The following is a 27,622-nucleotide window of genomic DNA, read 5'->3' on the forward strand; positions in this document are numbered from 1 at the left end:
GCCCGGCCCCCAGCACGCCCTGGAGCCCCGCAGCGAGAGGAGCCGCTGGCGCTGCAAAGGGCAGCGCAGAGGGCGCAGGGTGAGGAGGAGGACATGAGGCTCGCTCTGGGCCGCGCTGGGGCAGCTCTGCTCTCTCGGCCTTCACCTTGAGCCCTTTGCTTCTTTTCCATGAGCCCTGATCGCCGTCCTTGGCCAAGGGCCCCTGCAGCCCTTTCCAGGGCTGCAGGAAAAGCTGCCTCAGTCACAGAATCACGGAAACACTGGCTTAGAAGACAGACACTTTAAAAATGATCGAGTCCAACCTATGGCCTAATACCTCAACTAAAGCACGGCACCGAGTGCCACATCCAGTCATGTTTTAAAGGCTTGCAGGGATGGTGAGTCCACCGGCTCCCTGGAGAGGTCTGTCCCAGGAAGAACTAAGATAACACTGGGGCCTTCTACCCCCTGGTGCTTGGAGCTCTGGAAATTTGTCTTTCTGCTTAGGCAAAGGCCATGGAAGAGGACTGGGAAAAGTAGTCACAAATCAAGTCGCCTACAGAGCTCTAAATTGATGTGCAAGGAATACAGAAAAGATAGAAAAGAAAAAAAGGCAAAACCCAAATGGCATCAGCAAAGTCTTGGGCATGAACACATAGCTGCAAAAAGGGTCTTCTCAGCCCTATTTCTTTGTATTTCTGGGAACCAGAGGAATCCTGCTTGAGCCTCTGGGGAGATGGGTTTGGGAGGTAAAAGTTCATTTCTTTTTTCTCCTTGGGGCAGCTCCTGGTGCTAGCACCAGCTGAGCCTCTCTCCAGACTGATGCCTGTTCTGATTGTTGCAGCAAAACAACTGATGGCAGACAGAAGACACTGATGCTTGCAGAGACATGACTTTTTCCAGTGCCAGCTGGGAGTGGGAGTCAGAAGAAAAACTCCCAAAAGCACAACTCCATTGGAAGATTGCCTTCCTTTTCATTGCGTAAAGAAGCTCTAGATCCACTTGTGAATTGTCAGTTGTTTGTTAAGGACGGGAAGTTCACTTTCATGATTTTTTTTCATGTGCTTTGGAAGTGGATGAGGCTCTCGTTCATTCACAAACTCCAGACCAAAGTGCCTTTGGAAGATGGCCCACGTGGCAGTTTTTGCCCAGCCATGGTACTTGTGGATATAAGAAAGCAAGGCCAATAGTACTTGCAGCCAAAACCCAGCAAAGCTTGGCTCAGTCAAAACATCTGGAGGAGATAGAGGCCTCCAGCTGTTCTAGAAATCAGCAGAGTTCCAGACGAATGGTTGTGTAAGCACTAAGTGAAGTCTCTTTGCCTGGATCAGGGCCTTGCTCAGCTGAAGAAGCAGAAAGATCAGCAAGGAGCTCCCAAAGGCCCATCGCATCCTTTTGATTTTGCTCATCTTGTGTAAGTTTGCAACTAAACATGTGTTTACAGTTGAGCTAATGAGAGAAACACATAAGTAAATAGAGGCTTTATAGTGGGGCCATGACATTCCACAAGAGGAAGCACTGGTGTGCATTTCATTGGACCTCTCTAAATCCTGTAAAAGTATTGTAGCCCTGATTTAAAATAGGCCGATATGAACCAAAAATGGCTTATGGGGGTTTTTTTTAAGAGTGAGAAAAACTACCCAAAAGGTGTTGTTTTGTGACATTTTAGAATATACTACCTGAAAATTACCAACTGCAATAAATCAAGAGTTTAAAACGACATGTTTAGGTATATGAATAATTAAAACCACAAAAATGTGCAGATATGAATGCATGTTTTCATAAAAAACATGAAATTATAGACAAAAAAACACATGCCCTGAACTACAATGCAAAGGCAGGTAGAACTGTACTTGAACGATCTCTTTTTAGATTGCTGGAGTTTCTTTTTCCTTGTGAAGAGGAGCTAGGGTATAGCTGAAGAAAAGTGGCACAAGCAGGACGGGGCAGCATGCCGTGCTCCGTGCAGAGGCTGCCAGGGGCTGCCCGAAGAGCGCCCTGCTGCAGCCAGAGCCCTCCTGGCCTGGGGCCCGGGAGCAAAGGGCCAGGGCAGCCACCTCCTCCTTGTCCTGGCCCTGCCACCGCTCCCTGCTGCTGCTGCTGCTGCTGCTGCTGCTGAGGGAAAGAGACTCTCCTAAGGCCCCATGAACAAATGCACTTACACAGCCCTGGGGATGCCAGTGAAGGAAACCATGTGTCACGTAATGCATGTGTGACCAGAGTCACCAAACACCACCTAAACATGGAATTGTTGCACCTCTCTAGGACAGGCAGAAATTTAAAGAAATAACTGGGGACTCCAGGGCAGAAGAGGCCGGAGGAGGAAAACAACTCTGAGGGAAAAAAACCACCATGTCTGAAGGGGAAAACATCTCCAACTTCTCAGAAGTGGTCGAGGGAACATATCTCTAATCCTCTCCTGAAAGGGATGCTTTAGGTGAGCTTTGCACCTCCAGCTGCCTTGGACCAGAGCCAGGAAGATGCAATTATGTAAATATTAGATAGATAGATAGATAGATAGATAGATAGATAGATAGATAGATAGATAGACAGATCTCATTACTGAAATCTCTCTTTACTGTCCTCTGTGTTGCTACACACATCAGAACTTGGTAGCCAGTGCCCCACTCAACTACAATCCTGAGATTGCTCTCCTGTTGCTTCAGTAAACCACACTCTTGGGGAATCTGGAGCATGTAGGTCCTTATGGAATGCAGTCAGACCCAGAGCGTTGCTGGGAACTGCACTCTTTGTGCATCTGTGCTCGGGCAAGTTCTTCGCTTGGACTCGACCACACTAATGGTGCTGAAGTGGCTGGAATCAGAAATGCTGCCCAGCCCCTTCCAGCTCCTGTGATATCTGAGCACCAGCTGGAATGCAAGGGCATTGATCTCCTGCTCAGTTCCCAAACACAACACACTTTGATTCCCTGGGCTGCAAAAAGGCACGAGCACTACTAAGCTCAAAGTGATCTCTAAGGCCATACTGGCTGGCCTGGAACCACCACAGTTCCTTCTGCACCAAGGTCCCTGCACAGAATGATGTGTTCTCATGCAAAAATACTGTATTCTCCAGAAGTGAAACCTTGGAAATTGAAATTCTAGCAGACCCAGTCCCAGTGCTATAAAAGGGCAGAAAATAATGATGAAAAGAGCCTTAGTTGGGAGAAAAATAAAATTAATAAGCCTCTTCCTCCAACCAAACAAAAAAATCTCAAGGAAAAAAAGGGAGTGAAGTTGCTTCCAAAAGTGGCTCAAATATTTGGATGCACTGAGGAGATGTTGAAGGTCCCTCACAAGGCTCCCCTTGTCCAGGCTAAAGCTCCCTCAGCACCTCCTCCCTGGCCTTGTGCTGCACCCCTTGCCCAGCTCCCCTGTCCTTCTGTGCACACGCTGCAGCCCCTCCATGACTTTCTGCTTCCCAGGGCCCACAGCTGCACACAGCACTCCAGCTGTGGCTGCAGCGCTGCCCAGCACAGGCCACGCTCACTGCCCTGCTCCTGCTGCCCCACTGCTGCTGGCACAGCCACCGTGCCCTTGGCCTTCTTGGCCCCCTGGCCCCACGCTGCCTCATCTTCAGCTGCTCACGGCCGCCAGCCCTGCGTCCTTTGGGCCCACGCAGCTCCCCAGCCACAAAGGTGCCCATTGCACTTCAGATCCAGCAGGCAGCATTGCAAGATGGCCTTCCTGTCCTGAGCAACACAAGACAGCAGTCAAGGACTTGCAGCTTCACCTCCACTCTGTGCTCCAATGCACTTGCCAAAGCTGCAGACTTCAGCACAAAATGGATCAGCAGAAACTTGCCCCTTGTGCTGTTTGCAGCTTCTCAAAAGCTAAAAGGCAGTTGGGTCAACAGTGACTCTACTAGTGAAGAACAACTTAAGAAAACTGCAGAACACTTCCACAAGCCAAAGACGCCTTTCCAAAAAGGGAAAAGAAACCAACAAAGCTTTTTGACCCTCCAGCACTACCATGTCTGCCCTTGGCCGTAACACCACAGAAGCCCAGAGATGGAGCTTCCTTGAGCCAACCAGACAGAAGCTGAGCTGGAGCCCCCAGCTCTGCACTGCCCCAACAGGACAGGTCAAAGGCCAATTTCTAGCTGTCACTGCCTGCAGGAAATGGCTACGTCCTGCCGGACTCCAGCACTCAGCATCCTTGGCCAGACACAGCAAGTGCTGGCTGCTCAGAAACTTGCACCTCTGCCTTGCACTAAAGTCAGCATCCCCCACAACAGGCACTTACTCTCTTGGAATGATGAGCAGGCCGTGGTGCAACCATGGCTGGAAAAGGGCGGTGGTCATCTTTCTCGTTTTCCTCCTCTCTGGCTTCTTCTGCAATAGTAGAGAGTGTCGAAGGAAGGAGACCAGGACATCAATTGATGGATCCATTGTGACACTGTGGGGCCAAAGGATCCAAGAGACTTTGTGACATCAAGGGGTCCCATGGAACCAAATGGACATTGTGAAACTGAGAGGCCTCATGGAATCATGGAGACCATTCTGACACTCCAGGCCCTCATGGATCTGCAGTGGCACCAATTTGTCTGGGAGTGTTGATCTGCTGGAGGGTAGGAGGGCTCTGCACAGGGCCCTGGACAGGCTGGATCTAGGGAACAAATCCAACAAGGTGAGGTTTAACAACTCCAAGTGCTGGGTCCTGCACTTTGGCCAAACCAACCCCTGCAGCATTACAGGCTGGGGACAGAGTGGCTGGACAGCAGCCAGGCAGAAAGGGACCTGCAGGGATTGATGGACAGCAGGCTGGACATGAGGCAGCAGTGTGCCCAGGTGGCCAAGAAGGCCAAAGGCTCCTGGCCTGCATCAGGAATGGTGTGGCCAGCAGGAGCAGGGCAGTGATTCTTCCCCTGTGCTTAGAACTGGTTGGGCAGCACCTGGAGTGCTGTGTCCAGTTCTGGGCCCCCCAATTTAGGAAGGACATGGAGGGGCTGGAGTGTATCCAGAAAGCGCAACAAGGCTGGGGAGGGGTCTGGAAAACAAGTCATTTGAGAAGTGGCTGAGGGAGCTGGGGTTGTTTATCCCGGAGAAGAGGAGTCTCAGAGGAGACAAGGCAGTGTCAGGGCACAGGGTGGACTTGATGATCTCCATGGCCTGTTCCACCCTTGCTGATTCTGGGATTCTCTGAAACCACCCTTGAAGCAGTTGCAGGATGAGCCTTGGGCCTCCTCTTCAGCAGCTCCAGCAGCCAAGGTCCCTCAGCTTCTCCTGCCAGCCCCAAAGCCCATCCTGTCAGTCCTGCAGAGCCTCTGCAGCCCCTCCTCACTGCCCAGAACAGGGAGCCTCAGAGCCAGACACAGCAGCCCAGATGTGCCCCCCTGGCCTTGGGTGCCTCTGGCAAGGGAGCAGCACCAGACACTGCAGGAGCCTGCAGACAATTCCTGCAGCACTTGCAGGATGATCCTGCTGCCCAAGGGACGTTCCCATGGTGCCAAGTCAGGAACTGCAATGGGGAGTGGGGCCAGAGAGGAAAGGGCAAACAGTGATGGGCTGTCTGCAGGGGAGGGGAAAGGGCTGGGCAAGGGAAAGCAATTGGTAGCAGGAAGACTAAATAGTGCAAAGGTGAAGCAAATGAAATGCTCATGGCAGTTTGGGGGTGGCTGGTAGGCCGCCGTGACTCAGAGCAACAGCATCTGCAGTGGGACAGGAAACTCCCAGCTGATGGGAAAAAACTTTCTGGCTGACTGCAGAGGCCAGGACAAAGCTGAGTGCTTTCCCTGCTGTCCCCCAGCCCTTGCTGGCCCCAGGGGCTGATGGCATTTGTGCTCCCTCAGGTTCATGTCCCCACAGCAACAGCATGGGGGTGCTCCCCCTGCTCTGTGCAATGCAAACAGGGGCTGCTGAGCCACTGCTGCGATGTCTGTGCCTGCAAGGATGGGGCACCTGTATGAGCTGGGGGAGAGGCCAGGGCTGCAGAGGGGGGGGATGTTGTTGGCAACTCCATGAGGACGCTCTGGGACGCTGCCCTGAGCTGTGCAGTGCACTGGGGATGGATCAGCTCCTGCTCCAATGCTCCTTCTCACCTGCCCTGCTCTGCTGCTCCTTCCTACCTGCCCCAGGGCCCTTGCAGAGCCCCAGCCATGCTGTTTGACTCCAGCCTGCCCACGGCCAGCCTGGGGCTGCTCACAGGGGTTTTCTGTGCTGAGCATTGGCCTGGGTGAGTTCTTGAGAGAGCCTGGGCAAGGGGCCTGGAGCCCCCAGGGCCTGGGCTGAGGCATCAGCGCTGCCCCAGCAGTGCCCATGGCCTGTCCCTGCTGCAGCCCCGGCACTGCCACCCCCAGGGCTGTGCCCGGCCCCGAGAGCACTCAGGCCCTGCAGCAACACCAGGGCCACCAGGGCAGTGGGGCAGGGCCATGGCAGCAGCACTGGCAACACCAAGTGCTGCTGCTGCTGGGCACAGCTGCTGGGCCAGCACTGATCTGCCTCCAGCTCTGCACACAGACATTGCTGCTGCAGCTCCAGAGAAGGCAACAAAAGGCATCTCTGCAGAAAACTCTGCTGGGAGCTCCTTTAGTTCCCTAAAAGCCACCAAGAGCACACCCTGTCATTGACACAGTCTTTAGTCACAGGGAGGGTGGAAATAAACAAAATGAGAAATGGCACAAACAATGATGTTTATTTATGGACAATACTTAAAAAGTAAAACAAAGAAAAAACAACCTCAAAATGAAACCAAGAAGTACTATAAAAGATAACTTGTATTACAAATGGCTGGCAGAAATTGGCCAGCAGTTTAATGTTCCTGAAACCATCCAGTCATGAGTCTCCACACTGCAGCCTTGAGCTCCTGGTTCCTCAGGCTGTAGATGAGGGGGTTCAGGGCTGGAGGCACCACCGAGTACAGAACTGACAGGGCCAGATCCAGGGATGGGGAGGAGATGGAGGGAGGCTTCAGGTGAGCAAATGTTGCAGTGCTGAGGAATAGGGAGAGCACAGCCAGGTGAGGGAGGCAGGTGGAAAAGGCTTTGTGCCGTCCCTGCTCAGAGGGGATCCTCAGCAAAGCCATGACGATCTGCACATAGGAGAAAACAATGAACACAAAAAAAACAAATGATAAAGAGATGGAAAATACAAGGAGCCCAAATTCCCTGAGATAAGACTTGGAGCAGGAGAGCTTGAGGATCTGTGGGATTTCACAGAAGAACTGGCCCAGGGCATTGCCATGGCACAGGGGCAGGGAAAATGTATTGGCTGTGTGCAGCAGTGAATAGAGCAAGGCACTGGCCCAGGCAGCTGCTGCCATGTGGGCACAAGCTCTGCTGCCCAGGAGGGTCCCGTAGTGCAGGGGTTTGCAGATGGACACGTAGCGGTCATAGCACATGATGGTGAGAAAAGAAAACTCTGCTGCAATGAAAAATACAGTCAGAAAGACCTGTGCAACACATCCTGTGTAGATGTTCCTGGTGTCCCAGAGGGAATTGTGCATGGCTTTGGGGACAGTGGTGCAGATGGAGCCCAGGTCTCTGAGGGCCAGGTTGAGCAGGAAGAAGAACATGGGCGTGTGCAGGTGGTGGCCGCAGGCTACGGCGCTGATGATGAGGCCGTTGGCCAGGAGGGCAGCCAGGGAGATGCCCAGCAAGAGGCAGAAGTGCAGGAGCTGCAGCTGTCGCGTGTCTGCCAGTGCCAGCAGGAGGAAGTGCCTGATGGAGCTGCTGTTGGACATTTGCTGGGGCTGCACATGGGGATCTATTCATGGAGAAAGGACAGTGACAAGTCAGGAGCGGCTGCTGTGGGCCAAACCTGAGCCATTTACTGCAGATTGTCCTGCTGGGACTCACACAGTCTTGTTGCTTCTCTGGGAAAACCTTCACCCAGGTCCCTGCCTGAGTTCCAGTTGTGCTGGCTGAGTGTGCCAGGAGCAGCCAGGCCTGTGTGTGGGGGCTCTCTTGTAGCCATCCCTGCCCTGCTGCTCTGACTTTGTGGCCATGGGGCAGGGGTTCAAGGCTGGATTTTCAGGATTTGTCAAGGGAATCACTCTAAATGCAGAAACGCTTGGTAGCATCTGCACTCCTAGTTCTATAAGACATGGATTGCAGGAGTTGATTTTAGGAATTGCTTTCCTACTCACACATCATTCCTGGCTCTCTAAGGTCAGAAATCCCCAGCATTCCTGCTGCACTCAGAGTTTGCCACTGCGAGATGAGAGGCAAAGGATTCCCTGTGGCTGAGGGAAGGTGAGGGTCTGGATGGGCTTGTTCCCAGCTGCCCTGGCTTTGCACCTTTGGCTGCAATGAGAGCACAATCACACTCCTGGTCACCCTGGGATAAACCAGACCCTGCCCAGAGCAGAGGGATCCCTGAATGTCTCACCCTCTCTAAAGGTCTCTGGGCAAGGTCCTGTAACCCCTTGTGCCAAAGACACTCACGGCTCCCTGGGCAAACCCAACAGCATTTCCTCAGCTCTGGCAGCTCTGCCCTTCCATGTGGGACATTCAGGGAACTCCCAGAGGCTCTGGCACAGATTTGCACCCAGGAGGGCAGCTCAGACCTTGGAAGGGCACAGCAAGGAGATCCCTGGCTGTGCCCATGATGGGATCTCAGGGAGGGGGCTCAGCTCATTCCCCTTTCCCATGGACTGCTTTGCCCACAGCCCCACAGGTGCCAGGGAAGCTTGGGCACCCCATTCCCATGGACAGCCCTGCCTGGCAGGAATGCCAAGGGCAGAGCCTGACTCAGCTGCTGCAAATGCCAGAGCCTCCCTGAGAGCAGCAGATAACAGTGACAATATCAGGGCAGGGAGAACCAAGAGAAGATGTTGTGATGCTGTGCCTGAGAGGGCAGGGCAGAGACAGCCGGGCACTCAGGACAGTGTTCCCGTGCCCAGCTGTGCCTGGCTCCTCCCACACACCAACAGTGCCCTCATCCTGCCCCAGCACTGCTCTCTTCAGCCCCTTTCTATCCCTGAACATCTCCCTGGGCCTGGACATTCCCTCCTGAGAGGAGCCTTGTCCCTGCCAGCGCTCACAGAGCCCATCCCAGCCTGTGTGCCCTGGCCGGGGCCCTACAGAAACCTGCCTGTGTGCCGGGCCCTGGCTGGGGCAGGCTCTGTGTGCAGCTGGGCAAGGGCAGCTCAGGAGAGCCCTGCTGGGCCCTGAAGAGGTGATGCTGCTGCTGCCCAGGGCTGAGGAGTGGCTGAGGGCCCTTTGGGAGGCTCCCAGCAGAGAGACTGACCACCCAGAGTTGCAGTTCTGGAGTCCCTGTAAATGTTCAAACATTCCTTTGATGATCCTGTGTGTCCCTTTCAACTCAGAATGTTCTGTGATTCTGGGATTACAATTCCTGTTCTGCTTCTCTCATCCCTCTGCTGTCTGTAACCCAAAGAGGAAAAAAAAACCCAAAAAACCCTTGCAACAGTGTTAGAACAGTAAAGTAAAAACCAGACATGTATTGGAAGCTTCCAGGTGTCCCAGTGGGGATGGGGCACACCCGGGCCCTGATTTCAACAATTTATTAAAAGGTTGATTAATTAGGATATTTAACAGGAACATCCAAAAGGAGATTCAGTTTCCCTAGTTACACACCCCTGAGTCAACCCATTGGAGTAGGTCCAAAGGCTTCTTTGCCTTCACTTTTTGTAATGACTGCTCATATTCTGCTCATTCTCAAAACCCAAAATGTTCCTATATGTCCAGTTCCTAGAAGGCTATATATATTTCAGGACTATATAAAAGAATAGGACTATACAGCATTTTAGGAATATATTTAGACAGTCAGATTGTTAAGAGAAAGGTAAGGAAATATACTAGATTTAATTCAGGATTAAAGCTATATAAAAATATAATAGTGGTTTAATAGAGTTAAGAGTTTAATAGAGTTAAGTAAGGATTATAGTATTGTTACTATATGATAGTAATTTAGAGCACTATGAATATATAAAATGTAAAAAGTACAAAAATCTTTTTGTCATCACCCCAACGTTCCCATCCTTCTCCAAGAAGGAAATTGAAAACACTCTCAGGGAAGATCCTGACCTTTTCAGACTTACCTTCTTTGGGAAGTGTCCTCCGAAGGTGTGCCCAGGCTGGTCTGGAGCTGGGAGCAGCCCTGCCCCACCCAGCCCCTCTCAGCAGCAGCCCCTGCCCTGCTCAGGGTGGCTCCTTCCCCCACAGCTTCTCCCCAGCGCTGGGAGCAGCTCCCCGAGCCGGCTGAGAGCTGTCCCTGGCAGGCAGCAGAGTCCCAGCCCCAGCACAGCGCCCTGGGCTGCAGGACCCTGCTCTGCACGACAGCCCTGGGCACCCCTGGCTGCAGCCCGGGCTGCTCAGCCCTGCAGCAGAGCCTGGCAACAGGAGCTGCCTTGGGCTGTGCCTGGGCTGCGGCAGCAGGGAAAGCCAGCCCTGCCCTAGGGCCACAGCCCTGCCCTGGAGCAGCTCTGAGAGTCCTCCTGAAGGGTCCTCAAAGCTGTGGGATGTGCCAGCTCCAGGAGATCCCTGCAGGAACGGCAGCTTCTCTTCCCACAGCCAGGGAATGACTGTTTCAAACCTGGGATGCTTCCTGCTCTAGTGAGCCCTGAGTGAGCTCTGCTCTGTGCTGCCAGCCCAGGCTGAGTTTAACCCCTCTGTGCCTCTGTGCTGTGCCCAGGGTGGCTGCAGGCAGTGCCCCAGCCCTGCTGGGCTGTGCACAGGAGCTGCTCCTGGCCAGAGCTGTCTCTCTGCAGCGCTGCCCTTGCCAGGAGCTGCCTCTGGGCCAGGAGCCTCTGTGCAGGTTTTTCAAAGGACTTTGATTTGGCTTTTAACTTGGAGTCTCTGGGAGCTTTGTGCAATCATGGCCTCCAACTATCTGCTGTAATTAGTCCCTGGAGAGGCTTTGTCAGTAACAACACTCAGTGGGGCTCATTAATACTTCAGGGTACTTCAGTTTTTTAAGGTATTTGGTGTTTCCCTTTTGATACAGGCTCTGTGAGAGCTTTGTACAATCATGGCCCCAATTATCTGCTTTAACGAGTCCCTTGAGAGCTTTGTACTGACACTCAGTAGTGCTCATTAATACTTTGAGATACTCAAGGTATTTAAGGTACTTTGGATTTTCCTTTCTGCACTGAGTCTCTGAGAGGATTTCATGCCATCCTGGCTTCCAGTTCTCTCCTCCAAGGAGTCCATGAGGAGCCTGTGTTGGGGATGGACCTCAGAGGGACACATTCATGCCTCAAGAAACTTTGGGGTTTTTGTCCGTCTTTGACTCCTGGAAAGGTTTGTGCAATCTCCTCTCAGGCCCTGAGGTTTCAGGGCTCAGGTCCAAATGCACCATGGGGCTCATTATGATCAAGTACATCCTGACAAACCATGGTTTTGCTTTGATTTCCCTCTACTGTAGTGCAGTTCACTAGGAAGTTCTTTTTCTATTGTTACAGAGAAATATTTCAAATAGCTTCCAATAAATCCATATTCCTGTTTTAAGGGTGTATGGTTCTCTTTAGAGAAGAAATGATAGCAGCATTCTGTGACTGATAGATGCAGGGGCTTTCCTAAGGAGGTCTGGCCTGGTCAGAGAAGCTGTGTCTTGAGATCTGACCCAGTGTGGAGAGCCTTGCTCCACATTTCCAAACCCCATCCTGTCTCTCCTCACTCACCTGGGGTCAGCTTTGCTTGGAGAACTGGCTGCACTCAGCCAAAGTGGGGTTTTTCTTCTTTTATTTTAGTAATCTAAAACTCCTAAGCTCCCTGTTGAAAACAGACACCCTCCTCAAGTGTGTGCCAAGCCCAAGCTGCCACCAAGATCACTCCAGACCTGCCCTGGGCCAGCTGTGAGGATGTGTGGAGGCCCAGGGGCCCACCATCAGAGTCTCAATCCCCCAGACATGGAGGACTGGTTCCAGATAAGAGGAATAGGCTTTCAGGTTAGGGTGAGACGCTTTCTTCTCCCACTGATCTTTGCAGGCACATGATTTATGGCATGTTATGTTACCCCACTGGCCCATTGGCCTAATTATCCTAGTTCAACTCCTATTGCCCACATTTGTTTAGCCCTAGAATGTTCTTCTCTCTCTGACCCTCCATTGGCCCTTGTTTGCTGCATTCCTCCACCTTTGTTTCCTTATTGGCTGACCTGACTTCTGACCCTTCCTCTGCACCATTTTCCCCCATATCCATTGGACCCTGACCCTCAGCTCCACCCTCACTACCCCATATAAGGCTCTGTTCCCTCAGCCTACACCCTGTCTTCATCCCTGGAGCCTGATCAGCTGTGTACCCTGTTCCTGTACCAATAAACCCAGTTTGCGGGAGATCAGATGAAAACCCATCCTGCCTGTTCTGTCAGCTTTCTAAGGTAGCAGTGAGCATTGGGTTCATGAGTGCTGGATGCTACAAGGGCCTCAGTAGAGCCATGATGCTACACATGGCGCCCAAACAGGGACCTGATTTGTTAAGGTCCCCGGTAGCGTCTCCAGCAGTGATCCTGCCAGCCAAATGTCACTGGAAGCAGTACCCCTTCAGGTCAACCACAACACTGAAATGAGACTCAATTTTTATTGAATCTCACTGAAGAAGTTGACAATCCCCTCAACATCTGTGTGACCGGCTTTGCTGATAGCCCCACAAGCCCCACTTTGGCTGAAGATCGTGCCTGTGAGACTGAGACTGAGTGACTGAGTGGCAGAGAGCTCCCAGGGGTTTGGTCTTTTGATTTTACATTCCTGTGGATGGGCATTTCCTCTTTCATTGGATGCAGCTGTGGGAAATAATCAGTTCCAAGCTGCAAAGGATGTTTTGGAGAGTTTTGGAGAGTTTTAAATTTAGAGGGAAGTTCATTATCTGAGGTGAGTTTAAAAGGTATTGTTCATGGTTATTTGAGGAGTTTCCTGATATCTCTGTTGATTCTATCTATCAGTTACCGTTTTGGGATGCTGTTGGGAAAAAGCTTTATATTTTACAAACACAAGGGGTTTTAAAAGTTGGGAAATTTTATCTGTTGTTTCATTCAATTTATAGGATCATTTAATGAGTTCATGGTTCAAACCCTTTGTCTTGGTTTATTCAACCCGCCCCCCACATTCCCTGAGAACAGGATGGGAGATGGAGCCCGCCCTTTGGCACAGACAAGCCATCTGCCATCTGCCATCTTCCCTCCTTTTCTGTCCTCTTCTCAGGGTGGTAGTGGCCGTGCTGCCCTGAGATACTCCCTTGACCACATTCCTTCACCCCTGATCCTAATCCCTCTTCCTATAAATCACAAGATGGCAATACTCCTGTTAGGGAGATGTCCATTTCAGATTCCCTCCTGCCTTCATCCCCCTTTCCTGCCTTTTCTCTGGGTACCTCCCATGTAATGGGCCCCACCTTGACGTCAAATTCCGCCCCCAGAACTGGACATGGGGCCAACTGGAAGGAAGGCATTTTTGCTGCCAAAGGCCTTCAACACTGGGTGTTGCCAGTCGGCCAAAAGCCCTGCGCCCCTCCCAGCAGACCTGCTTCCTCCACAGAGGAAGAGAGTGATAGCTTATCCGAGAGTGAGAATGAGCCCAAGGATTCTTGGCAGAGGATGCAGAGAAAAGCCACAAAGGAGGGGGACTGGGAGGTGGTATCCAAGATTCAGGTGGCATCTGTGCAGTATAAAGAGGAGCCAAAACCTCAATGGGAATCTATTCCCATAGGGAAATGAAGGATTTAGTAAAGGTTGCAAAGGATTATGGGAGGGATTCTCCCTATTTTAACCATTTGCTGGATGTGCCTTTTACTGCCCACATGATGGTACCATAAAATTTAAAGCAGTGTATGAAAATTATATTGTCACCTGACAAATTTATTTTGTGGAAAGGAGTTTGGATAAATAAAGTTAATGAGTTGCCAGAAGGTTATGTTGAGGAAGAAGGGTGACAACACCTCACAATGGACCGCATTACCAGGGAAGGAGACTATACTAGACTGCAATATCAGGCTGAAGTCCTCCCCTGGTCAATACTGTAAGATCTCAAAGATGCTGCATGGTCCACCCTCCTCCAAACACCTGATATTTCTACACCCCACACTGACTTCACTGACATTCGCCAATGCCTGGACAAGAGCTATATCAAGTTTGTCGATCACCTTATGAAAGTGCTGGAAAAACAGGTCGACAATCAAAAGGTCCGGGATTATCTTATTAGTAAATTAGCTTTCTGTAATGCCAGTATTGACTGCAGAAAGGTTCTGCACAGCCTCACCCTTGACCCTGAGTTGACCATCGCTCAGATGGTTGATGTTTGCACCCACCAAGCAGTCTCAGACCGTGCCTCCAGCCTAGCCAAGGCCACCAGCCAGGGTGCAATGGAAGCGCTGGTTGCAGCAAATGTGCTTCTCCACAATATAGAATGTAATAAAGGCAGTGGAAACTGTAATAACTGCGGGAAAACTGGACATGTAGCAAAAGACTGTAAATACAAGAATAACAACCGTTCTGGTTTTTCACCCAGGCCTCAGTCCCACAGTCATTGCCCAAACTGTTCCTGAAGCCAACAGCACTACCAGCCCTCGGGAAACTCCCAGCAGAGCACAAAAGGACACCAAATATGAAGTTATTTCGTCCCACTCTTCCATCAGTGATAGAGGTCCTAGGTTACAATATAAAGATATATTCTATTCCCATCCTCAAGAGCTGTTGAAAGCAGGAGGGACATTGTTTTATTCCTTATCTCCTGTTAATAGGCCCATCAATGCCTTTCCCCATGACTAAGAGATAACTCCCTCCAGGAGCCATTTCTGTTTAATGGACCCACCTTATGACTCATAGAATGCTATCAGCCCATTGTGAGATGCTCTGCCCAGGGGGAAGGAGCAAAGCATCCCCACCTGTATATTATCTGGGGTTTGGGACAAAACAAGCTGCCTTTCCACTGGATTTCCCAGAGCAACAGCTGCCTTTTCCACTGGATTTTCAGAGGAAGACTACACCCTTCTACAGGATCACTGCTCCAACAGAACCACATCTGCCACTCCAAGAGGACTGCAGCCACCATTCCAACTGGAGTGCTACCAACACCCTGACAACAGAGTGACAGGTTATATTCTGACTTTATCAATGTTTTTTCTTTTGCATTATTGAGTGCATTTTGGTTATTTTTCCTAATAGATTGCACTTATGACTTGGAGTCTCTCTTTGGTTTTGCTTTCAAACCAGAACAAATGAAAACCTTGAGTGGGTTCCCTGAAAAACAAACCCACCTCAGAAACCACCTGCTCAGTTCAGGCTGCCTGGAGTGCTGTCACCTTTCTACAAGGGACAGTGTGAGCAGAAATGATCTCTGGAAGCAGAATTCTCTGAGTCTTGCAGCTGAATTCTCTGTCCTTGTCCTTTCCCTGGATCTCTGTTGCAGATGGAAGCTGCTGGTGCCATCCTCACCTTTAACCTCTCTCTTGAATGCAAACAGATGTTCCCACATTTGTTAAGCAGGATTTGCTCAATGTTCCTACAAAACTTTTGTTGTTTCTCATGGAATGAAGGGGCCATTTTGGCACTGAGGGGGTGACATAGAAGCAAGGAGTAAATTGTGACCCAGGGGTCCCATGGAACCAAGTGGCCATGGTGACACAGCAGTGCCACGTGGATAAGGTGGTCCATTGGGACACTGTGGATCCAAGGAGACCATGGAGACACCTCCAGAACCTCATGGAACCAAGGAGTGCATGGTGACCCAGGGGGCTGCATGGAGCCAATGGTGCATGGTGACATTGCCCATCCAAGGAGTTCATTGTGACACTTCAGAAACTCAGGGAGCGAGGGAGGCCATTGTGACACTGACGAACTTCATGGCACCAAATATTCATGGTGACACAGCAGGTCATCATGGGAACCAAGGAACCGCTGTTGGCAGTAGGGAAACTCATGGAACCAGGGGCCCTTGTGGCACTGCAGAACCAACAGAGCTGCTGGACCTTGTCCCCTGGCCCTGCACAGCTCCTTGGGAGGCACAGCAGGAGCAGCGCCCTGGGAGCCTCGGGAATGCCCCTCTGGGATCCACGGCACACCCTGCCAGTTCCCAGCAAGGAAATGATGTTCCTGCCCTGGGAGGCAAAGCTTTTAAGAAGGAGCCAAAAGCCAAGTGGAGCAAGATCCTACAGTGATATTTCACTGCCAGCCTTCATAACTTCAGCCACGTATGTTGTAGCTCCTGGATGGGGAATTAAATCAAGGCAGGGTCTTTGGTAGCAGCTGCCCTGGTAATGGGAAACACTGAGAGAGAAACAGCGCAGGGAAAGAGAGGCAGGAGAGAAAGGAGGACACAAACACAATTAGCTGTGAAGGTGGCACTCTGAAAAACAAACTGGAACTGACAGAAAATGAATGGGACAGAAATCAATATTCTGAAAGTTTTATTTACTATCAAAATACATCCCACCCACCCAGCCCCAGACAATCCCCAATCCCCAAGCCTCAAATTTGGATCCCACTTCTCCCAATCTCTTTCCAATCCCATGTCACCTTGGAGGCTGTGGAACTGAGTAAATTTGGCATTGGACTGAGTTTTTTTATAAAGTGGGAACAAGCCAATTTGAGGTGGGATTGAGCCCGTTTGAGGTAAGATTGAGTTGTTTTCAGTGGGATTGAGCCCTTTGGAGGTGACAGATCAATCCATTATGACTTTTGGAGTACAAAGAGATGGAGAACACTTCCTGAAATCCTCCAAGAACACACTAATCCCCCAGAATATGTATTTAAACCATAAATTCCATCTGAAATACATGTTATAAGGTGGGACTTGAAACATCTTTAATAAATACTTTCCTTTAATCCTATTTCAGGTGTTTTTAAGCAATAAAGACAAATCAGAAGAAAATTAGGGCCAAACGAAAAGGATAACCAGCCAGGTGTCCTCCCCACATGGATCACAGGGAATGTGGGTCACCAGGGATCTGACCAACATGGATCCTTCTGTGGGGCATGGAGTTGGAGCAGTGCATAAAGCTCTTCCTGCAGTTGGAGCATTTGTGGGGCTTCCCTTTCTGGTGCCTCCATTGGTGTTTGGTCAAGTGAGACCTCTGGGTGAAGCTCTTCCCACACTGGGGACACTCGTAGGGCCTCTCCCCAGTGTGGATGCACTGGTGGGTGACGAGGGTGGAGTTGTGCCTGAAGCCCTTCCCTCAATTGGGCCAGTGGAAGGGCCTCTCATCCGTGTGAATCCGCTCATGCTGGAGGAGATTGGAGCTGCTCTGAAACCTGTTCCCACACTGGGGACACTCATAGGGCCTCTCCCCAGTGTGGATGCGTTGGTGCCCGATAAGGGCAGATCTGCAGCTGAAGCCCTTCCCACATTCCCCACACTCGTAGGCCCATTCCCTGGTGTGGATCATCTAGTGGCTGATCAGGGTGCTGCTCTGCCTGAAGCTCTTCCCACGCTCCAAGCACTTGTGGGGCTCCCCATCATGAAGCTGCTCATGGACCACCAGCTCTGCGGTCTGCCTTAAGCTCTGTCCACCTTCCTGGCTCTGGGTGGGTCTTTCCTCCTCAGAGCTCCCTGGGCTGGGTTTGCAGCCTCTCTTCCTGTGGGAGCTCTGGGGATTTTCCTCCCCATTAGAATTCTGCACAGTGGAGTCACTCAAAAGAGCCTCTTCCACGAGGTTCTTCCATGGAGGTTTTTCCTCCCTGGTCTCCATCCTCAGCTCCTTGTCTGCGGGAGGAAGGACAAGAAGGGGATGGGATTTGCCTCCGTGCCACAAGGAAAGGGAAGGAGTTTCCCTCAGAGCATCCCTGGCAGAATGGGGTTGACAGCAGGGCAGTCCTGCAGCCAGGGGCCATGCTGGGCTGGGAGATGGAGCAGGAGAGAGGGGGAAAAAGGCACTGACTTCCTTCTCACATGCCTGGGTATCCCAGGGCTCCTTCCTTTTCCTCACAGCCTCCTCTTGCATCTGATCAAGGTTTGGGAATGGAAAAACCTGTTTTGGGAGAAAAACAAGGGATGAGCTCACTGAGTTTTATACTGGTTTGAAGGCAAACCTGGGGAAGGGTCTAAACCAGAATTACACTTTAAGAGGAAAATGAAGGTCAAGGCAATGATACAGAAACCCTGCCTTAAACTGACAGAGTCAAGATATAACCTGACACCCTGTAGGTCAGGGTGGTGACTGCAATCCCAATAAATGGTGGCTGCAGTCCTGTTGGAGTGATGAAGGTGATTCTGTCAGAGCAGTGATGCTGTAGAAGGGTCTGGTCTTCCTCTAAAGGTCCAGTGGTGGCCATGGAGCTCTTGTCCTCTGGCAATCCAGTAGGCAAGCTGCTCCTGGTTGTAGCAAGGCTCAGCTTATATCCAGGTAGGAATGCTTGGATCCTCCCCCTGGGCGGAGCATCCCACAATGGGATGATGGAATTTTATCAGTCCTGCAGTGACACTCAATGGCCCATTAGCAGAAGATATCTCCCCTGGAGGGCGTTATCAGGGCTGAGTCATGGAAGAGATAAAGAACACTGTCTTGCCTGTTTATAGCAGTTGATGAAGATGGGGATTGAAAACATGCATTTGGTTGCATCTTGCATTGCAGCCTGAAACAGTGGGGTAATCCCTGCTCAGGGGGTGAACACCACCCCCCTTACCCAAACTGGCTCAGGTGTAAAAGCCCCACCCTGGGAAGGGCACACACACAGGGGACAATGTCACACTTGCCCTGCTCCAGGTGAGGTCTCTGTCCCTGTCACTCCCTTGCTCTCCCCCTTTTCTCTTTCCCTCTCTCTTTCTACTTCACATTTACAGTTCAATAAAATCCACTTTGGATTTGGTCTCGTTAGCACCTTTGTTGCCCGATTGATAAAGGACACAAAACTCGGATAAGTTTTGTGCGGCGCTTTATTGAAGGGCCAGGGGGCCTGCGGACTAACGTCCCAAAATCAGAACCCCGAAATTCACACATGGGTGTTTTCCTTTTATATACATCCAATTCATAACAAAGTCTCCAAGAAACAGTGGCCCTTTGCCAAACTACAGACCCTTGTAATACATTCCCTAGTTCACGAGCAAAATCATAAATCTTCTACCTGTCCTATTGTATGCTGCTCCCAAACCGGTTAGTCTTGTTACTCTCTTACCCTGGCTTAAAAGTTTCTAAGGCCACCTGCCAAGGTTACACAGAACTCAACACATAATGTCAGCGGCTACAAAATTATTTTTTTACAAACCAATTCACACAAAACTCATAAGTAAACTATAATAAAACATTTTGCTAATTTTCATTTCTTTTCCAACACCTTAATTGGGGCATAGGAATGTCTCTTACGATTTTCTTAACCAGATTGCAACATTATTTTTGCACAGTGAGTTCAGGGCACTGTTGTCTGACCCCAAGTGCCTTTGACAACAGCATGGTTCCCTCCAAGGAGGAGGTTGTGGTTCTCTCTGGAGGAACACTTGGAAACTTGGATGCAGCTTCCTCTGAGCAACTTATGGGAGAACAGATGAAGAAAATGGTTTGTTAAAACCACGGGAGGAAAGGGAGCAAATCACTGATAAGGTTCATTCTCCCCACGATGAGGAACACAAGGCTGCTGAAAGTCCCACAAGAAGCCCAGCTGAAGTAGCAAAATTCCCAAATAACTCCTGAATTCCCAGGCTTGGGTTCTGTGCCAAATGTGAGAATCATTTTTCTCTTCATCCCTGTCACATTTGTGACAGCTACACAGAACTTGCCTTTCATTTTAATAATCTATATTTGGCCAAATTTCCACTTTTCTTTAATCAGAACCTGCCAGCAGCTGCGCTGGAGTTGTGCATGAACCAATGAAATTTGGAATTGCCACAGAGTTGCTTGGATTGTGTAATGGTTTAGGCAAATTTGTTAAATAATCTGCAAAGGAGGGCCCCTCCAGAAAGCAAAACCCACACGGCCCCTCCCCCCAATCGGTTCGGGAAAAAATTCCTCGGAGAGAGGTGGAAAGAACCTGTTTATTTGACAGACACAGCACCCCCCAGCATACAAAATGAACAATACCCCATGACACCGCTTTCAGAAAGATGACAAAATCAGAAAGTCTCTTTTCGGGGGTGGTTGCTCTGTTCTCAGTCCCTCCGGCGCTGGGGCAACTGCTGCAGCCTAACCTTTGGTGTTTCTGGGTCCCAGTCTGGAGCAGATTCGAGATGGTTACAGAAACAGGAGAGGAGAAACAGTCCAGGACGGAATGTGGACTGTTTGGCTAAACTAACTAATAAGAAGAGGCAAAGCAGAGCAGAAGCAGAAGCAAGAGCAGAAAAGCAAGCCAGCCAAGCAGCAAGCTAAGCAAGAAGAGAAGAAAACAGCTCGATGTACGCTCTCTCTGTGTCCCTGGTAAGAGAAACCCAAACAAAACTTCCACTCTTCAGAGCCGGTCTTAAAGGCACAGAACAGAGGAATGGGGATACAAACATCATAATGTCACCCCAGGACAGATTGTTAGTTTATTCATGTTTCGGATTTGTTTGCACTTTCATCACAAGTTGCTTGTGGGAAGAGCAAATATTCTTAAAAGTGATTTATGCAGAGTTAGGTTTGATTTCGGCCACGTTTATTTTGCCCAGCACTCATGGGATACTCAAGTGGTCTCTATGCCTCTTGCCTTGGGGGATGCTCGGGAGGAGCTTGGGAGGGTTATCCCTGTCACCCCAGGCCATTCCCAGGGGGTGTCCCTGTCCCTGTCACCCCAGGCCATTCCCCAGGGGGTCTCCATCATTTTCACCCAGGAAATGCTTGGGGGGCCTCCCTCTCACCCGTCTGCCAGGGGATGCTCGGGGGTCTCTGTCCCTCTCAGCCCAGGGGATGCTTGGGGGTCATCATCCCTCTGGCCTCAGGCAATGCCTGTGCAGGGCTGGGGACCAGGGGCTCTGTGTCCCTCTCACCGCTGAGGGTGCTCGGGGCTGGGGGGGCTCTCTGACCTTCTCACACCTGGGGAGGCCGGGGGAAGTCTCTGTCCCTCTCAGCCCTGCTGTGACCCCACCCAAACATCATCGGGGTCAGAGGGACAGAGACACCCCCAAACCCCCAGAAGGGCTGAACCTGGGATTTGGTTTGGGGCTGAGGATTTAGGAATGGGCTGAAATTGGGGCTGGGCTTGGAGTTGGGGCTGTGATTTGGATTAGAGCTGGGATTGGGGTTAAGGCTAGACATGGGATTACCTTTAGGGCTGGGGTTGGGATTGGATCTGGGCTTAGATGAGTCTGGGACTGGGACGGGATAAAATAGAGATCTGTGAGTGTGTCTAAACATGGAGTGAGACTGAGACCAGGATCAGGGTCATGTTTGGGATTGAGCTCACCCAGAGAGGGACAAAGGGGGATGTCACAGTGAGAAGGTTTCAGGAAAATCCTGGTTTGGGGAAAAACAAGGTGTGAATGCCTTGGGTTGGGGATTCCTCCCCCCCCCCCACCACGTCCATTTCCAGAAGTCACCTGATGTCCAAAAATCAAGAGTGAATCAAAAAAGCAACCAGGAGTTTCCCATTTCCAGTCTCATCCCTCTTGGGTTATGGTTGGTCCCCCATCTCAGGGCTGGTGGGGTTCCATCAGTCCTGGGGATCCCTCCTTTCCAGGGTCCTGCTTTTGGATTCTGGGAGGTTCTGGGGTCCCAAGGTCCCCCTCTCCAGCCTCCCCTCAAGCCAGCCACTTGGGGTTCCCCCTTCTTTCCACCACCCTGTCCTGGTTTAGGGCAAATTTGGTTGAAACCCTCCAAAAGGAGTTTCCTCTAGAATGCTGATTCAGCAGCCCCACCCTCAAGCCAGTCCGGGAAAATATTTCCGGGGAGAAAAGTGGAAAAAAACTTTATTTTACAGGCAAAGCATTTACCAGCACAAACACTGAACAATATTAAGCAATAAAACCTCCTGCTGCTCAAAACTAGATGACAAAGTCCGAAAGTCCCTCCTTGGGTTGTAGCTCGGCCCTCTCAGTGTCTTATCAGTGCCTTATCAGTGGCTTATCAGTCTATTATCAGTCTCCTATCAATCTGTCCAGCACTGGAAGTGCCTTGGCCCAGGCTTATCCCGGTGGGCCTCAGGCGGGACCTGCTGGTGGTGTTCTGGTTTTTCAGTCCAGAGCAGGTTTGAACAGCTCCAAAGAAAAAGAAAAATCAAAGTCCAGGGAACTTCTCTGCCTCAGAGACCTAAAAACTGACTAAAAGCAAAGGAGAGCTCTGTCCTGCTGTCTGTCCATCCAGAAGCCAGAATGTGGAGAAGTGAGTGCAGTTTCTGAAAACAAACTGTAGCTTCTTCCTCCTCCCTTCTCTCTCAGAACCAGCCTTAAATGTGCAGAACTCATTTCTGGGCTAAACAGACCGATGGGGGTACGAGCATCCTGAAGTCACTCCAGGACACCCCTGTCAGGGTCAGGGTGTCCTGTCCCCACCTCATCTCCGGGCTGCCGGGGGTCCCCCAGCTCCGGTATCGCCTCTTCCCCTCTCCCCGCCCCGGGGGTCCCCCGTTCCACAGCCCCAGCTCTCACGGGGATCCCCAAAACCAATGTCCCGCCCCGTCGGTACCGGGCCATCCTCACATGGACCCCTCGGGACCCTCCCGAGAGGCGATCGCGGCTCCTCTCCCCCCAAAAAAGCTCATCTTGGGGAGCCCGGAGATATCCGGGACTCGAGTCCGGGATCTGCCGGCTCCGAACATGTGGGATCTCAGCACCTCAGGACTGAGGTGCCGAGTCACCGAGACCACCCTTGGGGGGCTTGGGAGTCCTGGAATGTTGCCAGAAGTGTCTGGGGGCTGGACTTTGATCCTACACAGGAGACGACACCTGTATGAGGATAGGAGGATTTCACCGGGGTGAATGGTGAAGGAATTAGTTAATTAGAGGGTGAAACACAGGGTTTAGGATTTCTGTACAGGGGGGTTTAGAGAAGTAAGATGGAGGAATTGGGGCGTGTCCTGTCCTCCTTCTTCTTCTTTTTCTCCTCCATCTTCTGTGGTGATGGTGGCACTTTGAGATTGGTTGTTACTAAAAGTGCACTGGGCAATAAGGGTGAAAGGTATTGGGGAAAAATGACAAATATTGTATACGCAACTTTGGGTATAAAGATAGGTGACCGCCCGGAGGGAGGGGAGTGTGCTCATGGCTGGCTGCTGAGCAGACCTCAGTCGGGCCGAAAGAAAATCTTTTAGATAAACAATTAATAAACACAGAGACCGAGAAAAGAACTGAAGCCTCTTCTGTTCCTTTGAAACGCGGGCTGCCCAAGGCCACCCCGGGCCTTTCCAGGCCATCCAAACAGCCGAAAACCAGACAACTGGCTTCCACTGGGTGAGCTCGTACCCCCACAAAACCTTTCGGGGGAGGAACAGCCTCAAAGCCCTGAAGAGCAGAAGAGCGAAGGGGGCAGCTCCGATCTTAGATGAGCTCCCAGGAGAACACTGATAACTCCTGAGGAGAGAAGCCTGAAAAGAAAAAAAAGAAGAGGAGAAAGAAAAACGGCCAGGAGAGTCTGCAAAACAGCAGCAGTCACTGAGAATTCCATCTCTCAGCTTCTGCCGAAGACAATTCGTAGCAGAACAGCCCAGACCGGAACCAGAAAGGCGCCTCTGGGACCACCTCTCGTGATCTGCTGGACAGAGATTGAGACCTCCGGACTGCCCTGACGATAGATTTGGTAAGAAGGTCCAGAAATAAGAACATGGGGGGCACACAGTTTCCCAGGAACAACGGGAAATTTTGTCCGCCTTACAAGGCGTGACTCAAGCATATACAGAAGGGATTCCAAAAAAAGAATTAAAACAATTATTGCTATGGGCAAGGCTAAACTACCCACTGGCAGAAACGTGCCTGCTATTCGAAGTGGGGTTTTGGCAGGAGATAAACAGACATTTATATTTCTTAGCAACAAAAAAGGACGAGACAGCGTTAAAATTGCTCTCTCCAGCAAGGATAATGTTAGAAGGCATATCGATGCAAACGAAATGCCAGGAGAAGCAGCAGAAGGCTGCAGGGCCCTCACACAGAGGGGAGGAGCAAGGCTCCAGGAAAAAATTAACTCTGGCCTTAAGAAGCCAGGAGAAAAAGGCTCTGGAGGAAAGAGGGCAGGAAATGATATTAAAAACCCCAGTCCCAAGACCCAGAAACCCCAGGAAACTCCTAAAGTGTCCTGAAACTCCAGAGAGCATGGAGGACTCAGGAGCAGAAGGGGGGGAGCAGGGGGGAGAGAAGGGATCGGGGGGGGCGCTTTCTCGCTGCGCGGCGGCGGCGGAGCAGGCGGGGAGCGCGGGTGAAGAGATAGCAAGAGACACGTGTTTTCATGCGGCTTTCCTCAGCTCAGGGCCGGGGGGGGCACCCGTCCCGGGGGCCGGCAGGGATGCAGAAACGTGCGCGGCGGCCGAAACTCGCAAAAACCCGGGGGGAGGAGTCACATACCAGCGCGGGGGCGTCTGAAACGGGCAGCGATATAGGGGAATTTGCGCAGCCCCAGAAGGCTGCCATGGTGTGACGCAGGAGACGCGCGATTGTGACTTCGGACCCGGTGCGCAGATCGGCCCAGATCGCGGAGCGTTCCCGGGTGCCGGGGGGAGGGGGGCTGCACACACTGGTGAGGGGAGGAGTGAACACGGCGTCAGAGGAGGAGGAGACAGAGTCAGGGGCAGACCGAGGGGAGGAAACTTTAGAGGTGGAACAAGGGGGAGAGAGTGACGTCAGCTCGGGAGAGACAGGGAGCGGCTCGGAGTGCACGCATGCGCAGAGAGTAGAGCGCGGGCGGTGGCGGGCCAGACCCCCTGTGATGTCTCGGGCAAGGAGGGGCCACGCCAGGGAGTTCACATCCCGGGGCTCGCCGCCGTCTCCAGACTTGGTGCCTTTGGTTAAAACCCTCGGAGTCCAAGACTCACCCCTTCAAGGGAGACGTTCTGGTGTTCAAACCCCAATTTCAGCTGAATTAAAAGCCAAGCAAACACGGTCTCAAACGGGACTGCCGGCATGGCAGCCGGCCGGAAGAGGAGCAGTCGAGCACGCTCCGTCATCCGAGCCAGGGAGGCCGGTGACAGCGCCACCTGGTGGCAGGAGGACAGAAGTGCCGGATCGGGTCGGCGGAGCCACAGCGCCATCTCATGGCAAGACTGCAACAATGCAGCAATTTTTTCCAACATTATATAAAAAGAAAAGCATTTTAAAGAAAACAATGCCAACACAACAAAAGGATTATCCATCGACTTCAGGGTTTCATGAAGATGATGAAAGCTCAGATGAAGAACAGCTACAAGAAGAAAATGTCATAAGGATCACAGCATCGGAAGGGGTTCCTACATGGATGTTGTCAGCAGCAGAAGCAGCTAAGAGCTTCTTGCATTCAGTCGACACAACAAAAAAGAAATATTAACAGGATCCTCGAGCTTCCTTTTCGGATTTGGGAGCGAGGCCAAAAACCTCAAGGCAAGAAATGAGACGTGATGAATCACCAATGACATCCACAATACCATTATTTATGCAAATCCCAACAGAACCTCAAGAAGAGGAATTTCAAGAGCCGGTGAAGACCATGGATTGGAAGCGAATTAGAAAAGCATTGGCAAAGGAAAAGCATTTATTTCCGGGATCAGGAGATCTGACAATGCCAGTGGCATATGATGCCCAGGGGCAGAACCCAAGGTGGGAAAGGATGGGTCATGAAATACACAAAGATTTAGGGAAGGCGGCTCAAACTTTTGGGCTGAATTCACAATACTTCAAACAGCTACTAAGAGGGACATTCGCTACGTATGATCTCACACCATATGATATTCGAAGTATTGTGGCAATGATTCTCACTGACACACAAAGCCTTGTCTGGGAAAAAAGGTGGAGAAAATATCTTGCTGAATTACGGAACAGATATTGAGGTGGACCAAATGCGAACCTCACAGAAGGACAGTTAGCAGGAGATCCTCCAGATGACAATCCAGGGGAACAAGCAGCGCGGCTCCCACGAAGAGTGTTAAGTGACATCAAGGAAGCAGCGAGAATGGCAATCATGCAAAACACACCAGCAGGAGCTCCAGAAGTTCCGTTCTCTTGCATCAGGCAAGGTCCCACAGAGCCATTCATGTCGTTCATCGATCGACTCACGCAAGCCGTGGATTGACAGGTGACGATAGCAGAAGCGAAGAGGCCTCTCTTGGAAAGCTTAGCTTTCGGCAATGCCAACCCGGATTGTCAACAGGTGATTAGCGCCATGCCAGGACCGCCATCCTTGGCAGAGATGGTGGAGGCATTCAGCAAGGTGGGGACACCTCAGCATGTCGCAGCGATTGTGAAGAACGAATTAAGAGAGGAATGGGAGAAACAGTTAAAGGGACATTCAGAAAGGCAAACAGAGGACAAGACACTGGAAAAGATGCTGGAAAAAATACTGCATCAACAGAATGAGAACATCAACAAAGTTCTTGAGATGATGCAGAAAAAGAATAATCCCCCAAGAGGACAGTGCTACAGATGTGGGGAGTTTGGGCACATGAAAAGGAATTGTCCACAAACACATACGCCAGCGCCAGCACAGAAGGCGGAAAGGCCAGTTTGCGCACGGTGCGGAAGAGGAAGACACTCTGCGAAAGAATGTTATTCCCAGACAGACGTGGACGGAAATCCGTTACCGCATCCGGGAAACGCAAAGCGCAGCGCGGGCTGGTGCGCTCAGACACAAGTGCTGGCGGTGTCACAAGAGCAGACTGGGCAATCATCAGTGAGCGACAAGCAGACGCCCTCAGCAAAACCCTCAGCCGATTCCACAGTGACCCAGACCTCCTCCCACCAGGGGCACAGTGTGCATTGGCAGCTTCAAAATTAGTATGCTTTCTAGATGAAAGTCATGCGGAGATACCAACGGGTATCCGCGGGGACTCATACAAGAAACAAGATTTCTTGATAATTGGACAAGATAAGTGCAGTATTCTTGGACTCATTGTCTATCCAACAGTTATCTCAGCGGACAAAAATACAGAGTTGACAGTATTGGCAAGAGCACTTCGTCCACCATTGACTGTACCAGAAAACACTGTGGTTGTGAGAGCCTTCGCATTGCCGCCACACGCAGTTGGAGAGGTCATGTCAATCTTCGACGAATAAGGTTTCCCTATGAAGGAACATGTTGAAGTACATGCAACATGGGTGAAACACATAGGTCGAGACCGACCCACGCTTACATGCCAATTGACATGTGGGAACGGAACAATAGCGATCAGAGGTATGCTCGACACAGGGGCGGATGTAACGGTAATATCGTACATCTTTTGGCCACGCAGTTGGAGCTTGGTTGCGCCATTGGGTTCTCTCTCAGGCTTAGGGGGAGCATCTCTGTGTCTGCAAAGTGAGAATTCTGTCGTTGTCACGGGACCAGGAGACAAGACGGCGATCATTCGTCCTTTTATTGTCCAAAAGCCGATCACAGTCTGGGGTCGGGACCTTTTGGCACAATGGGGTGCGAAGATCGAAGTGGATTTTTAGTAGGGGTAACTGCAGCACTCGCCACACTGAAACTGACATGGAAGACTGATGATCCAGTTTGGGTGGATCAGTGGCCCCTTGAGCGGAAAAAGTTGAGTGCTTTGAGAAACCTGGTCCAAGAACAATTACAGGCGGGACACATCAAGCCAACAGACAGCCCTTGGAATTCTCCAGTGTTTGTCATCAAGAAAAAACTATCGGGCAAATGGAGATTGTTACACGATCTCAGGAAGATCAACGAAGTCATAGAAGACATGGGACCGCTTCAGTTGGGACTTCCATCTGTCTCAATGATTCCTAGAGAT

At 51.1% G+C, this 27,622-nt stretch overlaps 2 protein-coding genes across 2 annotated transcripts in view; one reads left to right on the top strand and one right to left on the bottom strand.

Annotated features, from left to right (window-relative positions):
* The window catches only part of LOC102067403 (uncharacterized), a 249,628-nt gene that overhangs the window by 172,062 nt on the left and 49,944 nt on the right, over positions 1–27,622 (top strand). The gene's annotated exons all lie outside the window — the stretch shown is intronic.
* Positions 6,729–7,658, bottom strand: LOC141730121 (olfactory receptor 14C36-like). Its single transcript, XM_074546757.1, has one exon. It carries the CDS (start codon positions 7,656–7,658, stop codon positions 6,729–6,731), a length of 930 nt encoding a protein of 309 aa, XP_074402858.1.

Source organism: Zonotrichia albicollis, chromosome 9 (assembly GCF_047830755.1).
Source record: "Zonotrichia albicollis isolate bZonAlb1 chromosome 9, bZonAlb1.hap1, whole genome shotgun sequence".
Taxonomy (NCBI): domain Eukaryota; kingdom Metazoa; phylum Chordata; class Aves; order Passeriformes; family Passerellidae; genus Zonotrichia; species Zonotrichia albicollis.